Genomic DNA, 17,834 nt, shown 5'->3' on the forward strand with positions numbered 1-17,834 from the left:
TTGTCATCGTGTATGGGGGGGGGTCTGGTCCAATTTCGTCTTTGTAGGTGAGCATCAGGGCATCTTAAATTTGATATGGGTAGCTACTCGAAGACAGTGAAGGGAACACAGCAGCAGAGTGATGTGTAAAATGGATCATGATGAGTTTAAAGCAGTGCATGCAGGGGTTCCTGTGCTTTTAGTGTGAGATCGGTTGATGATGCAAGTGATTTTGCAGAGCTGCTTGCTCTTTATGCTTTCAGATCACATGCGCTGCTGTGGCTGTGCATTAATGAGCCTGTGAGCTGGAGGAGGGGAGACGGCCCTTTTTATTATTTATATATATATATATATATATATATATATGTGTGTGTGTGTGTGTGTGTTTTTTTGTTTTTTTTTTAATACTTGTGTAACATGATCTGATGGTAATATATCAAAGATCGTAAGATGTTATAAATCCAACATATCGTTATTGTCAGACACAGAAATAATTAGTTTGCATTGTCTAAGCATTTTCATTTCAGTACATTCCTTCTCAAGTCAACAAATGTCTGTCTAAATGCTTGTCTATGGCAGTGTCTGATATCTAACAGAAGATACATTTACTGAAATTCTCAGCCGTTCAATCTAACGGATAATAAACCCAGTTGATTTGATTTTTGAAGTTATACTTGTGAATTCATATTTTCCCCTGTGTTGGGGAGAATTAAATCGTCTTTAATGTGTTTTGAGTAGTCCGTTTATCAGCATGGAGGCTGTGAACATGGCATGTGTTTGGGGAGGGTGGCATCAGCATTATATTTGCTTTAATACTGAACACAACTTGAGTATGAGGCCTCCCTTCCTATTTCAGGGGAACCAGACAGTGCTCATTGTCATGTGACCATAATGCTCGGTGTCTTTACATCATAAGTAAGGAAAAGGTAGTTGGCCAGAGGGCTTGGGCTGCTCTCGTCTGAGAGGTGGCACTCATTTATGTTGTGCCGAGCTGGAAAACCTAAATAACGGGCTTCCATGTTAACAGCAACACCCCTCCAGTAAAATCTTCTCTCATAACTTGCCCACTTATTGAAAGACACATGAGTATCAGTGGACATTTTACATACTCCATTTCAACAATTCTTAAAGTAATTGCTTGTTTTACTTGATGAATCATTTATCAGTCCAAGGTGACCATTACTTGCCTCCGATTTACAGTTTTGTGTGCATGTTCATGCATGTCTTATAGATTTACACTTTTGCCTGTAATACAGATAGGCTGTACTTTTTATATATAGATATGCTGACTCGGGGCATCTGTTGCTCTGCCCAGTGCTAGGCTTAACCACGCCTCCAGTGTCTTTGTTTGAATATGGGATTACTGGTGTTGCACACATCAAAATAAGTGTTTGTACGTCAGTGGTGCATTCCATGGAGCTGTTTATCCTGCCACGCCACCTCCTCTGCTACCACGGTGACCACGTCCCCCATCTGTCTGAGGCAGTCCAGTATCCGCTCATTCATGGATGTTTTCAGCCTCATCCTGGACTGTGGATCTTGCGACTCTGCAGGCACTCCTCCTCCTTGCTGGGTATACACTGTTCAGATGATGGACCTTTGGTGGATCAGCCTATGCACTGTGAGGAAGTGACCACACACAGCAAAGGGATACTTGATTCATGTGTCAGTGATGTATACAGTATGACACAAGACCACCAATTTGGCTTGTAATATCATTCAAGAGATTATAACTCCTAACAGGCTATATGCTCTTTTTTCCCTCATTTTTGGGAGTTTGGTTAAATGCACGCACAAACTTGTCTTACACAGTCAAGCACATGAGCGGACTGAGGCTAAAAGCCATGAGTTGTTTTGCTGTCTGTCTTGATGTGGATACGGTGTAATGATTCCAGCCAGTCTGCTCCACCTGCTTTCACACTGTCTGCTTTCACTGCCTCTGACTCAGCCCAAGGTTTGTTTTCATACAGCTGTTTTCCTTTCCAATAGCTACACCCAGTCACACACACTTTAGCTGAGGATAAATACTTGTTTTCCTCTCTCTCGATCCCCTGTAGTTTGCTCTGGCCATGCACTGCTCAGGGACCTGACTGGTTTTGCATAAATGTGTTGTTACTCACGTATGAATGCTGGAGAGGGAGGGTCTGGTAGAGGTGCCTGTGCTCGTCATGAGTGTATTCTAGCTTCACCACTGAATTGGCAAGTCAAGTTAGCACAGGGCTTTGTTCTTTGTCAGGGTTTGGTTACATTTATGTTTAGGGGATGCTTTTATCCAGAGTAACTTACAATTATGACTGAATACAAACTTGAGCAAGTGAGCATTAAGGGTCTCGCTCAGGGGCCCAACAGTGGCAACCTGGCAGTAGAGGGACGTGTACTGGCACCCTTCTGATTACTAGTCAAGTATCTTAACCAGTGAGCTCCCACTGGTTAAATGTGTTCTGCATTTCTCAACCCCTGATTCCAGTATGTGCATGCTTGAAGACACCCCCAACAACCCATCTGCACACGCAAAGAATATTTGACATTCAGTTCACTGGCTGTTTGAAGTCTCTTCCAGCTCTCTGTTAGTGGGTGGCTGGCACAGAGAGATTTAGAAGCCTTCATGTTTCTAAAATACTGATTTGTAGTTTGAAATGTAATAAATAAGGTTTAAACAAGGAAATGTGTGCCATTAAAAAAAATATATTTGTAGGTAAGTATGATGGGTGGAGTGGGTGGTGCACATGTGAGGTCAGGAGAGACTAGTGCTGGCATAGCTTTGATATTGCCCCTTTGATCAACTCTCCCATCTGGTCTCTGTAGAGAGGCTGTCTCTCCAGCAGCTACTGAGGATGTCCGTACCTTTCTGGCATTCTGCCTGTATTCCTATAAGGAAAATAAGAGATGTAGGCGCAAACGGATAAAAGAAGAGGAGGGGAAAGCTGAGGGTTAGTGGAATAGATGGAGAGGCAAGGTGTTGATTGTTTTGTTTTGTTTTTGCTGATTCATCTTTAGACCTGTTCATGTAGAAGTAATGAGTAATTTTATGCTATGTTTTTCACGCTCTAAATAGATTTAAAATAGCTGGTTTCTCAAGTTTTGTTCACTTATATTTATTGGGGGTCATGAGCATTAAACCAACAAAGCACTTTATGAATGTGCTCAGCATAAAATGCATGTGTTCTAAAGAGACACAAACTTGTTGCCAAGTAGCAGTGTAGCTCATACTCTGTAGGCTTTGTTTCATGTAAATTACTCTTAACCACACAGCTTTTTGATGTTTGAAAGTTTTTGATGAACCCCATGGTAAATATCCCATGCAGAAGGAGCGGTTGTCTCATGGTTAGTCCACAGGCTAGTCCACGGTGTGCGCCTCTGTGGGAGTTGTGCCAACATTTGCATTAGCACAAACTTGTGTATCTCTTGATCTCGATCTTTCTCGCTCACGCTGTCTTTTCTTCCCTGTCTGTCTCTCAACTTGAACCTTTGCTGCTAGGAAGCAAGGATTGATGTCTAATTAGCTGCAGAAATGTTGCAGACTCTGGGAGTTAGTGTGATTTTACTATGGGATTTGTCATGTGACATTTTCCTACAGTGCAACTCCTCTTTTTTCATATTTTGTCCCAGTGCTTCAGAACTGCAGAGATCAAACAATGCACAGTGTGTTTGGTGTTTACTTTACTTTGTAAGGTAGACGTCACTTTGACATTAGATGAGATCTGCCAGAAGTGGCTTGGGTTTGGCACAGGCCCTGACTGTGTTTTTCCAGCGTTCCTAACAGGTGTGCTTTTGCCCATCGTTTGGGTGATGGGCTGGTGCTGCATTCTGGAGATGGCTGCCTTACTTCCTGTTGGTTTAAGAGCCCGGTCATGAAACGTCATAACGGCTGTGCTCACGTTGCATACTCTGCCTGTCCAGTTGCTTTATATTAGCTAGTTAAATTTAACAGTGGGAGTTATGGCTAACTTGAAACAGTGTAGCAAAATTTAAAACTGTTATTCTCTCATCTCCCCCCAAGGGTTCCTTATCCTATAAAAGGTCTTATGTAACAGTTCAGATTTATGTAGTTTATATTTCCCTCACCCTGACTCACCTTTTTTGGAAAAGTACATGCTGCTTTTCAGTATTTTGTTTTGAAGTTTAAAAAAAGATAAGCACCAAACCAGTCCTTCTAGGCTGCAATTTAAAGTTATGTAAGATCAAAATTTAAAGAGGAAATATCAAAAATCAAATTCTATCTTGACCTGAGAATCATTATGATGCTAATGATGAGGCATTATCCTGATTCTGTCCCATCAAAAGCATTACCACGTGGTGATGCCCAGAATGAGACCCTTAGTCTTTTACCCCCTTCTGAAAGTGACTGCTTTCATCTCAGGAGTGTGAAGCTGTATGCCTAGACATCTGTTTGCCGCCCCCCCGAATTGCCTTTTAGACCTGTTGCATCACGCCTCTTCAATTGTGTGCTGTTCATGACATGGTTTTGACTTTTTGGCTGTCATGTTTCAGAAGGGAGTTGTCAAAAGTGATGCGTCGTATTGTCTGGTTTCCGCTGGTCACACTGTACAAGCTTACATTCAAGCTTTGTTGGACATGAATGAGTGTCAGTGCAACCGATACCTATAACACTAACAAATAAATGAACGATTACTGCTTTTAAATATCTACAGGCTTTATAATGAGTCTCAGAATAGCCATCTATACATTCTGGTATTTTGTACTGAAACGACTGAGGCCATTTCGTTGTCTCTCTTCAGTGTACATTCAGCGAGTAAAGGCACTTCACACTGCCAGACTGATTACTAGTAGGCGCCTCTGTACTGGGGTCAGCTGAAGTGGTGGCATATCTTTGCCCAGACCGTTTGACTATGCTGGTCTGTGCAGTGGTGCTCCAGGACTGGTAGGGTGGAGGGTGGAGCATGTGGTCGATGTGGTTTTATCAAAGGTTCAAAGTTTTTCACGTGCATAGTCATACATGGTATAACTGCCAGTGAAATGCTTTTATCATCTGTGGCGCTGCTGTTGCAGTTCTGGAGTTGTGCTTGTGGAGTCGGAGACAGGCAAGTTGAAGAGTGCATCACGTCCCGTTCTGCTGTTCAGTGGTCTGAAGCTGTTTAAACCACACATGCGCTCCATCTCTCTCTCGTTTGCCTTTGTGTATCTGTGTGTCTGAAGACTCTTCCTTTTTGGGCACACTCACCCTGTTCTGGTTGTGATGACCTAATTCAACTCTGATTGGCACATCATATGCCATAGTGACCACTCTGTTTTAGCATTTATTCTGCTACAGTTATACTTGCCCTAATAGGGTACTTGTAGCCATTTTGTGACATACAGCATCTTTAACTTTTTTTAAACAATGTATTCACTGTTGTAATGAAGAGAAAATAATCTCAGATGTGGATGTGCACGCTTGTTTCTTCACTTCAGAAGTCCTTCACCCTTTTGTATGATTAAATACCCTTAGACACTCCTAGTTGATTTCTTTTAATACATGTACACTCGTTTTCAATATCTCACTCTCTCTGTCTTTCTCTCAAACATGCACTCACCAACTGTTTGGTCCAGTGGCACCTGTCTGCATTTCATAGTGTTCACAAAGTAACCAGTTCTCACCCTGGCTTTTAGAAATCAAATGTGCGCCTTAACTGTACAGTGCAGAGTTTAATGACAGCTAGTCACTTTTTTCCTGTTGCTATGACGTGTCAAATGAGAGCATCACGTTTTTGTTTCTTGACCTGCACAATGTTGTTCACCTTTTGATTTCTGATTTGGATCTAAATTTAATCAACACTGATATTCCTGCGTTCAAAGTAATTTTGTTGGAATTTACTGCGGTCACATTTTCAAAAGTCAATTATATAATTGAATTGTTTAAGAAAACAGATGTTTGAACTTTGTGGAGCGGGTTGGGGACAGCGCTAACCTCGCGAGTTCTCACATGGGCCTCAGCCACGACACTGAATGCACTGCTTGATAGACTGGAGTCAGACATGGCCACACGTGTTGATTGACAAATGAAATGTAGGTCTAGCTGAAATGAACTAATAATTCAACAACCACGTGGCAACATCGGCAGATCACAGCTCAGCTGCATAGTGATTTGCACTTTTATTTTTGCCACATACTGACCAAAATGGGAGAGTATGCAAGCTATGTGAGCTACAGTTAGCCTACAATTCCAACCCCTAGCATCCTGAGCACATTTTGCAAATATGCACCCAATGGATTATGGCCTGATGGCATATGGAATTTTGGGAGTTCTAGTGTCAGTAATGCAAGTAGCATACTTTTTTAAAATTTTAATAGCACTGTATTGTAAGTTATGGGTAAAGCATCTTTGTCACATTTCTCTGAATTATGACTTTAAATACATTTTAAACAAAACTACAAAAGTGGTGGCTACTGTACTGACTACATAGACATAGCTAGAGACAGAAGCTTCATGCACTGCAAGTCCCTGGTAGTTTTATTATTTCCTGTCTCATGTCAAGAAAATGTTTGATACTTATGCTGAAATATACATATCTAAATAAACCTATAGCAATATCCCTTTCTGTATTGGTTTGTGACCCGTGGACACAATGCTCAAATGTAGATTTTTAAAATCTGTTGTGTGTGGGGTTTTTTTTTAAATAGAGCAAATGGTTGAAATGTCACTTTTGGTCAATTTCAACTACGCTATTGCATCTACAAACATCTGTTATATTTTGGAAGTTGTTTGACGTTTCAGCATGTTACTACACTAACGTTATAATGGCACGTCAGCATATTCAATGACATGCAGAGAGCCATAACAAAATGTGGATGAGTGTTTTCATCTCGGTGAGAGAATGAAGCCCAACACTGTCTTCTGATGTTCAGAGAGAGAGAATGAAGCCTAACACCATATGATGTTTAGTACTTGCCACTCAGCCTTTAAAGTAAGCTACTAGTTTCAGCAGGTTATTTTGGTTACCATCCTAGCTGGTTATGTAGTTAAGTATTATTTAATAAATGTGAAATACAGCTATTCTAGCATTCTTGAGAAACTAGCCATTTAGAATCACAAGTGAACTGGCTCATGACTGACTGATTGGTCAGTGGCTGTCAGACCATGTTTCTACCAGTCAACTTGCCCAACATATTTTTTTTCTGGCTCCAGGCCATTGTTTATGTTGAAGCCTGCATGAGCATGGACTGTGAGTTTGAGTGTGTGCGCACATGCATATTTTGTCCTTTAGTTGTCCTAGGTTTCTGCTCTGTGAGTGTCTGGGAAGTCTGTCTGACAGGACATGTCTGGGTGGTGTCAGACCCCTTCACACTGAGTGGAGAGTGTTGTGAAGCCTGTAGCTTATGAGGTTGCTAAATATGGATCTTCATGGGGGAAAGTCAAATGTTTTATGGATGTAGCCTGACCTTTCAACCTGACTTAGTAAAGCTACCTTGCTTACAAAAACATTAGATTTGAACCTTTGTATGTGCTATTAGATTCTAGTCTTTATTACAAGTGGGGGGAGTGAGCTGCTTGTTTTTTTTTTTGTTTTTTTTTTAAGGAGTGGATCTTAATGGGCTGGAATCATGCCAGCTCAGCCACTACCTGCCATGTAGCATACATTTAATTTTTGTGGTGTGTGTTCCAAATGGTGTCAACTCATAGAGAAACAAGTGTGTTATCGAGGGTCCCAGGCATGTCCCTATCAGCACAAGCCATCCCCAAACCTACAACGCATACAGCCTGGTGACTGGGTTTATTTACCAGGGTAAAGCCTTATCTTCCCAGACAGTGACCAAAAAGCTAATTTTACTGCTCTTTTGGGGTGGGGGTGGGGCTGGGGGTGTGAGAGAGAGACTGTTGGGGGGGGGGGGGTGCTTGTGTAGTCCTGTGATCTTAAAAGGAGGGGTGTGGAAATGTTCTCACTCACCAAAATGTGACCAGTTAGGAAGAGAGGAGTAGGGCTGCTTACACTGCGTGCGTGTCTGTACGAGACCCACGGAATAAGCCAGCCGATGCACTGAAATGCCAGACTCTTATGATAAAACTCACGTGTGCATCATCCCCTCAGTGTACTATCCCTAAATGAACGTGCACAGCACACAGTGGACTGTAAACGTGAAAGCAAAGGATGAGGAATGTTGACCCAGATAACTAAATGAGTATTGTATTAGAGGACATTTGTCTGTCATATGCTATTAAATTCTCCAAAGGGATGCTGATTGTTGACCTGATATTTAAAGATTGGCTTTGATTTCACTTGGGGAGAAAATCTCACTGCCCAACGTAGTCCTCTACTTTTACTGCTTGCTTGCTCTCTCTCGCCCTCTCTCTTGCACTCGCCCACTCACTTTTGTGCTCCATCTCTCTCTCCTTCACTCCCATTTTTTCCTAGCTCCTCCTATGCCACCCCAACCCCCCACGAGTCATGTGATCTTTCTGTGCATCTCTGAGAGTCTGTCCTCTTTTGTTCTTCAGACTCCGCCCATGCTATGTTTGCCAGGCAGCAGAGGAGCTGCTCTGTCTGCCTGGTTCTGCAGTCAGCACAGTGTCATAGCGTGCTCTTACGCACCAACATGCATGCATGTGCACACGCTTGGAGAAGAGCCTTGTGCCTGGGGGCTGTAATTGGCTAGTAGTGTATTACTTATTTCTTTGCCTCGTCTTTTATCAGTAAATACCCACCAGCTGTTTACTTGAGCTTTAGCTATAATGATCTATTGGTGTATGGGTGTGGGGCTCTACTTGTGCCATTCTCCTTGCTTTGATGCGTCCAGTATTCCCTTACAGGTCATCACAGACTTGATTTCCTGTGTTTTTATTTTTCTTCACTGCATTGTTCTGTCATTTCCTGTGTGTGTGTGAGAGAGTGACTCAGAGGGGAACTCTGCATGAGGGCCCATCAAAACATTACATGCAGTGCACATAAAAATGAGTTGGAGATTGAGAGCCTGTAGAATAGCAAAAAAATAGCTTTTCTCCCTTTATTTGTGTATTAGCTGTACAAATCTGTGCACTTTCTTTCTGTATCATGCTCGCTCGTTCTCCGCCATCAGATGAAGCTTTTAACTTCCAGCATGCTGCAGCAGACTCAGAGTTAATGTGACCTCCGTTTAGCATGGCAGGAGTCAGCCACATGTTCATCTGCCGTGCACAGGGGTTGTGCTTTTTTTTTGTGGCTTCTGTCTTGGTGGGCGTTATCTGAAAGTTGATGTAAACAATGTATTTTAAGTACATTTTGTCTCAAGATGGCTTTTTGCACGTTGGAAGGTGTGTTTTTTGTTGGTATGTTTGTATTCCTTTATTGAAACTACTTTAGTGACAGACCATCAGGATGTAAATGCAGTTTAGCTGGAATGCTCTTTGAATAAATTAAGAAAGAAAGAAAGGTTTTGATGCAGGGCAGAGCCTAAGCCGGTGGAAATTTAATATACAGTACAGCAACTTGAGGATCTCCAGTCCCCCCTCTGCTCTGCCTCCTCTGGGTCAGCGAGGGTCTATTACTGTAATCTTTGTAGTAATCACAGAATGATCCTCACATGTACATAGAACAAGAGCAGAGAACCGCAGTTTGGCCCGTTCTTTCTGTTTGCTGCTGGGTTTTTTGCCTGTTTGATCCTATACATAGATCGGTTGCAGAGTTAAGGATTCAGTTTTTTCCATAGAAGTAGCAGCATTACCTTTAACCTGATGACACTGTGTGTTTAGATTGTTTTCTCATGATGGTCTGTTGATTGTCTTGGCCAGTTAATGAATAGCCAGTTAAATCTGGAGGTGAAGTACACACACACACCATTGCACTGAAAAAAGACAGTATAAGAAAAGGACTGGCGTGATGTCCCAAACTGCTGCGCTGCCTGCTCCGTCATCAGCCTTTGTGAACCAGCCCCTCTTATTTTATTAACATGATTAGTCTGTGTGTGAAAGCAGAGCAGCTTTTAAGCAGCATGACCACGTGTGCTGTGATCAACAGATTGGATTATGCTTTGATGGGTATAACGATGCTGTACCAATAGCAGCCATATATCTTAATGTCCTGAGCTCTTTCACGCCGGCTTAGTTTAAATAGCTGCGCACTCTCCATTTTTGAAAGGTGATTTTGACTGAAACTCCAACCACTATCTTGACTGTTTGAAGCATTTAACACATCATTCTTGTCCCTCATCCTGCCTCCCTATGATTTATCCCACTGCCATTGGAATGATGTGCTTATCAGAGGGTTTAAACTGCTGCGTTCATGCTGCTTGAATAAACAGGCCAAGTTTCGAGTTGGTTTGCTCTGACATTAAACTCTTTTGGTACAAGGGGTAGGCCATATTCTGTAGATACATGCTGCTGTGTTCTCTAAACCCAGTCCTGTGTGAACCAGCTGTGATCTGTGCTTAGATATTGGATAAAAGGAAAATTATAAAAAGCTTGGAATGATACTTTGAAGTATACTTGTATGAAGTTACTTGCGTACATAACTTGTTCATAACGAAATCGTAGGTGAGCGATTTCCCAGATAAAAGGCAACACTTGTTTGCAGTTTTGCCATCACTAGCATGTACGTCATGTGTTTTGAAACCAAGGTTTATGCAGGGGTGTGTGTGTGTGAGCTTTATAAAGAGAAAGTGAGTGAGTTTGGCCACTTCCTGCCTCCTTCCTACTTCCTGTGAGGTCTTCCTGTTCCTGGCTGAAAAGCAGTGATGTGTGCTCGCACACACTGTGATGCGCATACTCACTCTGCTGGGACCGTCTGCTCTTATTCAACACTGAGGTGCACTCACCTCCTCTTAAAATTCATCTTTCACATGCCTCCCCCCCTCACTCATGTGCATTCACAAGCTTGCTTACTTTTACTCTCAAACTTGCTCCTTTTCGCATGGGAGTGCGTGCATGCACACACTTATTCTTTGAGTCATTCAGTCCCTTGGCAGTTTTCTTCCCGTAGTGGATAATGACGGGGCAAATCTGTATACATACGCACAATCACGCACCTCTGAGCCAAACTCCAGTTTTTCATCTTATGCACATCTGTGCATTCTTATGCTGCCTCTGGTGGCTGATCCTGTGTACTGCTACTCTACCCCTCCCCCACTCCCAGCCTATGTGGAATAATTCTGAACTGATAATTTTCAGCTCCGGGAAAAGAGGGGAATTAAAAAAATATTTAATAAATTCATTTAAATCAGCCAGGAAGTTGGGGGGGAGTGGGGAGTGGTAGAAACCTCTACAGGAGAGAGAGAAGCGAGAGTCTGTGACTGGAGAACGGCTGCCTGTATGTTGCTGTACGTCATGACTGGCCTGGTCCTGCTGTTAGTCACTGCAGACAGTGATCTGGCATGCCTCATGACGCCGCCCTAAAGACTGTGTGAAGGTAACAATGCGGCACCTCCCCTATCATGCCTACTGTACATCTTCCATATTCTGTGTGTCTGACCAGGTTTGGCAGCACACTTGTCGCTACGACTAAGTTCACCCTTGTCCTGTTACAGGTCCCCTTACAGATGTAGGTGTTGCGTCTTATCCGAGTTAATCATAGACTGGTTGGAGCACCTTTTCTAGCCTTGGCCGGGGAAGTAATAGATGCAGCGTTACATCCTGTGTCCAAGACTGCCTTCAGTCGTGATTAGATTGGAATTAAATGTCACTTCCTCCTGTTCCATTGTTCACCCAGAGCAAATATTTTGCTGTGTTTTGCTGCACCAATAGCACACCGTGAAATACAAGAGAAATCTCAGGAATGATTGGAGAAGCTAGTTTAGCCTGAACCTGGTGTATTGATCGATGTCCTGGAGAGGGGGGGAGAGAGATTTCAAAAAGTGTTTTGTAGGTCTGTGTTGTCTCTTTTGAAGCCATGCACTGCTGCTCTGAGTGGAATCTCAAGCTTGCAGGACTGTGTCGTCGTCCTCAACAGCTATCTGACCATCTGGGAGGAAAAGGGAGGTTATGTAAGAGGAGTGTGTTTGTTTCCCTGGCCTCTTGCATTTTCAGTTTTGTCTTTTTTTGGAGGGGCACCCCCCCCCCCCCCTGGATGTTGCCCTTTAGTTTCTTGGTCTGTGTGTGTGTGTGTGTCTCTCCCTCTCTCTCCTTCTCTCCCCCTTTCTCTCTCTCTCTCTCTCTCTCTCTCTCTCTCTCTCTCTCTCTCTCTCTCTCTCTCTCTCTCTCTCTCTCTCTCTCTCTCTCTCTCTCTCTCTCTCTCTCTCTCTCTCTCTCTCTCTCTCTCTCTGTCTGTGTGTGTGTGTGTGTGTAAATGATGTAATACACGCAATCTTTTGAGCACTTGTGGTGTGGCAGCAAAGGTACAGTATGGCTGTGCATGCTGGTTAATAAGCTGCAGTCGGTGTTTCAGGCCAAGCACACAAACCCTCACTAAACCTCTCTCTCCGTTTGTCTGTCTGTCTTTATCTCTGTAGCTGGAGGAGAGCCGAGGGCCGTTATGCTGTAGATCGCGCTGCCATCATCAGTCACTGGAACTGGCTGCAGGCCCATGTGTCTGACCTAGAGTACCGAATTCGCCAACAGACAGACATCTACCGCCAGATCCGTGCTAACAAGGTCTGTAACAACCATGCATGTGCGTGCGCAATCACCTCACGTGTGCACACATTTGTCTAACATGCATGTTGAAATAGTTCCACATCTCACTCACACAACAGAAACTGCTTCCTGATTTTGTTGCATGTTCAGACTCTCCTTACCCCGACCTGCCACGTGTGCACACACCTATCACCACACAAGCATGAGGACTTTGATCATTAAGGCTGAACTGAAGCCATGTGAAATGTGGTCCCCTCAACCCTGTAGTTTAACTTCCTAATGTGATAACTATGTTCTTTTGTTCAGTGGAACCTGTCCTTTGGAAAACTGCTACTACTTACTCACAAGCACTCATATACCATATTTAAAATGTGATTTGTCTGAGGTTTGAATTACTAACATGCCTGTTAGACCCTTTTAACACATCTCTCATCAGTCTCACTCATTTCTGTGCAGGGCCATGTTGTGCTGGGGGAGAGCTCAGTGTGTGAGGCAGCAGTAGAAGAGGGAGCCGCATCAAAAACTGGGACCATCAGCTTCCCTGCCCTGCAGGTGCAGCAGACTTACACACTCAGCTAACACGCAGACGTCCAGACACTGTAACAATAGAGAGGATAAAAAAAAAAAAAAAAGACAATCCTTTACATTTTGTGTGTGAATTTGATGACTTCTGCTGAGGGGAGGAGCTCACTGTGGCAGCTTAGGCACTTTGCCTCAAATGCCACCCCTTCCCTCTTCTCTGTAAAGGACCCTGAGTGCCCGGAGGGGTTTGGATGTAGTTGGGAAGGGAAGGCGGAGGTGTAAAAAACACTTGCAGTCTTTGTTTTGTTTTTTTGGTATGTTGAGGGCAGCTGACCTTTCTGATCCATTCACTCCAGCAGTGGAATTCCACCAGCACCATTCAGCAGTTTGGGGCTAAACCAAGAGAGGATTTTGGAAGAGGGGTTTATGTTGAGTCTCCATGGGGAGAACCAAAATGGGTTTTTGTTGTTCTCTCCCCCGTTTCCCCCCCCCCCCCCCTCAGGTGCATGATGCTGCTGGGACAGAAGGATGTGTGTTGTCCCATGAGATCTCCATGGATACGAGCCTGAGGAAAGGCTTCCGACCTGTCCGGCAGGTTAATGGCGTCATCAACAGGTAGGAGAAGGGAAGCAGTAAACCAGCTTTATATGTGTGACTGTGGTTCCCTTGTTTAATTAAATACCAGGAAAAACATCACCACAATACATTCTTCTTGTTATTCTATTTATTTATTGAGCAAAACATGGTAATGACTTGCGTTATCTTATAAACACGTGCTGTTACTTCTGTCATCATCTCTATTATTGTTTCTGAACTTTCAGTTGTTATTGTTGCTGTTTTGAAATGGGGATCCTGTATTAATGTGCCTTCTCCACGGCCAGTTTGCGAGCCGGTTCCTCAGACAGCCCAACCCCAGAGGAGCATCTCTCCTCCGTCCCTGCACCTCCCTCAACCCCAGGCAGCAGCTGTGTGGCAGCACGCACTCGGCCACTTCTCTCCTGCAAGAGACGCCGCCTACTCCAGCCCTGCTCCATAACCAACCTCAACCGCAAGGTAGGCCAGAAAGTGGTGCTGCATGTGCGAGAGAGGGGCGTGCACAGATGCCTTGGTATTTGTATTGTCTGCTTTCGACGAAGCTTGGTTCATAGGGGCATGTGTGCTTGTAAGTGTCTGTGCTGGTCAGATGTGCACAGTACAGCCAAGCAGATTCCCTAATCACTAGAACAGGAATTTTAACCATGGGACCTGCTATTCCTGCAGAGCTTGCATCTACCAGATAGCTGTGTGGTTGTGTGTGCGCGTGCGTGGTGTTTTAGGAGAATCACTACTTCAGGGGATCTGGGCAAGCTGCCACTGCAGAATTCTGGGGGAGTGTGGCAGCACTAAAGTTGCCCTTTTGTTTCACTTTTCATATGTGCTACTTGGACGTTGTACAGTTTGAGAAATATAATGCCCCTACATTTCCACAAACACCCTTGGGATGCATTAGATTTGGGTTGTTGTAGATGGATGCAGTAAATCTTTATGGTAGACAAGGTTTACGTGTTGATGCAGAGACAATGATGCATCAGCATTCCTAGTCTGGGGCTGTTCCTCAGGTGTCCCAACCAGGGCCTGTACATGAGACCTCACCCAATACCCAGTGCTGGTATGGTGATTATGGTTTGCCTTTCATGTCTTCCATCATTTATACAATTAAAAACTTAAATGTATTTGATTTAATCCAGTTAAGTAAATCTCAGGGAAGTGTTAGTCTGATTACGGAGTATCAAAGAGTATAGTCATCTTTGTGTTAATCGTGGATTGTCATAGCTCTTTTCTAGAATCACAGATTATTGGCACTCTGTTGTCTTGCTATATTCATCTATCTGTTTAGCCCAGGGTATGTGTACATTGTAGTTCTGTCCAAAAACGCACATTACAGAATGCAAGCTCAAATTGTGCTCAAAGATGATGCCTTGCTGTGACCAATCTGCCCCTCTCTGTCTGACCCCAGATCAGCCCCTCTCTGTCTGACCCCAGATCAGCCCTGGTAACCCAAAATCCTTCCCATACTGTTAGCCAGCATGCTAAAGCAGCCAATAAAACAATAAGCACAATCTCCAGCTCTGCCTGGTTAAGAATAACAACAGGCCTGGTAAATTAGTGTGGATAAGGGATCAAACATGTAAAAAGTATAGCTGGTTGCAACCAAAGTGATGCGTGGTGCTGCTATGTATGTAGATGCCGAGGGAATAATCATAAACCCTCACTTCAAAGTGAAATGAGGCTGGACGCTGATGGATGTGATTTATTGTTAGAGTAGATCATGGTAGCCTTGAAGATCCAAGTTGCCTCATGGTCATGCATAAGGGCTTGTAGAAACTGCTTGCAGCTTGTGTGCAATTGGATCATACTTCCGTCATCAGCCTGTCACACATGGGGGAGAGCTGTCTGTGCCTGCCTGTCCACACGTTTACTGTCTCTCTTTGCTGTATGACGGCAGGATTACTGAATAACCCAATTTGAATAGGCTCGAGTAGATGATCCACGGTTGCCTGTAGCAACCTGTTAGAACTAGCTCTTTTTCTTTTTTTTTTTCTTCCCCCCCCCCCCCCCCCCCCCCCCACTCACTCATCAGGATTGAGGTTAATGAATTGAGCGAGTGCATACTAGGATACGAGCCACATGCAAAATGCTGTCAGCTAGGTCACCTACTCCAACTCTGGGTCTAGTAAGCAAACGAGGCTGCGTTTTCGGTGGCTTGTGAAAGCGAGAGACGGATGGAGCGAGTACGCTTTGTACTGTGTCTGTGTGCGCGTGGGGGCAGGAATGGAGTGAGAACAAGGTGAGAGGTTCTGTGGGAGAACATAACATGGTGATGGAGATAGTAGTAAACCTAGTACATAACTGATGGCATGGAGCAGAGTAAAGTCTGTGTGGTGGTATCCTCCCCATTTTTCAAATACCATGGTAAGCTTAGTTGGTTCTAACCCTTTTGCATCCTTCCCTGTCTCTCTCAATCTCTCTCCCTATCTGTCTGTCTGTAGGCTCAGAAACTGGGTGGGCCCCGGTCTGGCTGTGAAGTCAATGGTCAGTGTGTGATGTGCTGTGGGCGTTCTCTGGCTCCTGCAGCAGATGCTCAATACCAGCTCCCTCTGCTGGACAGACTGGCACAGTTTGACCCATGTGTGCACCCCATTCTCTCCTTTGCTGATGGTAAGCAACCAGCAGCAGACACTACTTGGATCAGACTTCATTTGACAGGTTGGACACCTAACACAGCCTACCTCATCTGGGTGAAAGGACGGTTAAAAGAAAAAATCTACTCATCACCTAAGGGTTGTGATTTTGAATGTCTTGCTGTATTGCTACAGCAATCAGTCTCCTGCCCTTCATTCATTCTGACACTCTGGTTTCATTGCATGTTTTTTCTTTTGGTATTCTTTAGTCTCTAGCCAGCTGCTGCATGTAATTCTGCAGAAAAGCCCCCCGCCCCTCCTTTGCTCCATCTCTTTTTGTATGGCCCCACGTATCCTCAGCTCAACGATAGTCACAGTTATTGTGGGCCCTTGGTTTCCTGACTGTTAATTATTCCACCGCTGCTGTTGCACCTCCTAAAATAGCCTGCAAACTGCACCCTGCTCAGTGCAGACACCATTCACACAGACTGCTGTATTGCAGTCAGCCAACCAAACATGAAACCTGACTGAATCCAGTTTAAACTGCAGTGCCAAACTGAACCCAGATCAGTGTTTGGCTGACTCTTTCTGGCTTAATTTAAGAGAACATTACTGACGGTACATTGGTTTACTAAAATTGGACTTTCTGATCCTGATTGTTTCTAAACCATTTTCAAATATAGTCTAACCCTTTTGTCCCTTGCTCCCTCCCTTCTTCCCTGAATCTGTTTCTAGTTTAGCAATGTCTGGATTCGTTAAAGAAAGAAGTGATGACGATTGTCACTGTTGTTTCTGTCGTAATCTGTACTGCAGTCACTCCCTCACTTGTATCCTAACTTAAAATTTTGTAATAGTCTGACCCCAGATCAGTGCTTTTAAGAAGGGCAGCATTCTTTGTTCAGCCTCTTTGAGAGAAGCCCTTATTGCTTCAGTGGTATAAGCTCTGTTCTCTCTGCCGCTGCCATTGTGTGTAATGGTTTCAGGAGAGGCTGTGTTACACGAGTGAAACTCAATCAGGGAAGATGAGAGGAAGGGAAACTCCACTGGGCTTTAGCCTTGCAGGACCCGCAAAGTGTTACTCTGCTGCCATCTGGTGGACCAGCAGTCACTAAATTTAGGCTTTGCTATCGGAGAAAGATGTTTATTCCTGGGGAAGTACTGTTTGCTCACAGTGCTAACAATTGCAATTAATATGAACTGAAAGGTTTGCAGAAGGGGGGGAAATCATTCAGGTACTCATTTTTTCATTGTGGTTGAATCTAAAATAAATCTCTCTCTCTCTCTCAGATGTGGGAATGAGTCTGCACTTGCAGCGTGTGTTGAAGTGTCACTGGCAGAGCCGTCCGCTGGAGCAGATCAAACCCATCAAGAAGCTCTCGCTCAAACACAGGCTCTCCCTGAGTAGCCGTCTCCCTGATTCTTCATCGTCCTCTTCCTCCAAAGAGAAGCATAAACTGGCTAATTCACTCCTCTCCACAGTCCGTAAGTCATCGTACCACCACGGCACAGCTAAGCCAATCAGCCTGCCTGACAATTGAGCTGCCATAAGAGCTGTCCAGCTGTCTGATTGCCGGCCACCCGTCTATAATCCGCCGTTTTAAAGTGAACTGTAGTGACCTAGTACTAAAATGTAATTTTTTTCCCCCACATCTATTAGGCAAGTTGTTGATGAGGAAAATTATACTTGACCTTTT

At 44.0% G+C, this 17,834-nt stretch overlaps 1 protein-coding gene across 5 annotated transcripts in view; it reads left to right on the forward strand.

Moving 5' to 3' along the window:
• kansl1b (KAT8 regulatory NSL complex subunit 1b) overlaps positions 1-17,834 on the forward strand; it is a 48,302-nt gene that overhangs the window by 25,334 nt on the left and 5,134 nt on the right. For all 5 annotated transcript variants that reach the window (XM_027026732.2, XM_027026731.2, XM_027026730.2 and 2 more), the window contains 6 exons: positions 12,334-12,475; positions 12,914-13,009; positions 13,482-13,594; positions 13,861-14,032; positions 16,009-16,177; positions 17,428-17,622. In XM_027026732.2, the coding sequence (XP_026882533.2) occupies positions 12,334-12,475; positions 12,914-13,009; positions 13,482-13,594; positions 13,861-14,032; positions 16,009-16,177; positions 17,428-17,622 (887 nt within the window). The remainder of the gene's footprint in view (positions 1-12,333; positions 12,476-12,913; positions 13,010-13,481; positions 13,595-13,860; positions 14,033-16,008; positions 16,178-17,427; positions 17,623-17,834) is intronic.

The sequence above is a fragment of the Electrophorus electricus genome, chromosome 4 (assembly GCF_013358815.1).
Source record: "Electrophorus electricus isolate fEleEle1 chromosome 4, fEleEle1.pri, whole genome shotgun sequence".
NCBI lineage: Eukaryota > Metazoa > Chordata > Actinopteri > Gymnotiformes > Gymnotidae > Electrophorus > Electrophorus electricus.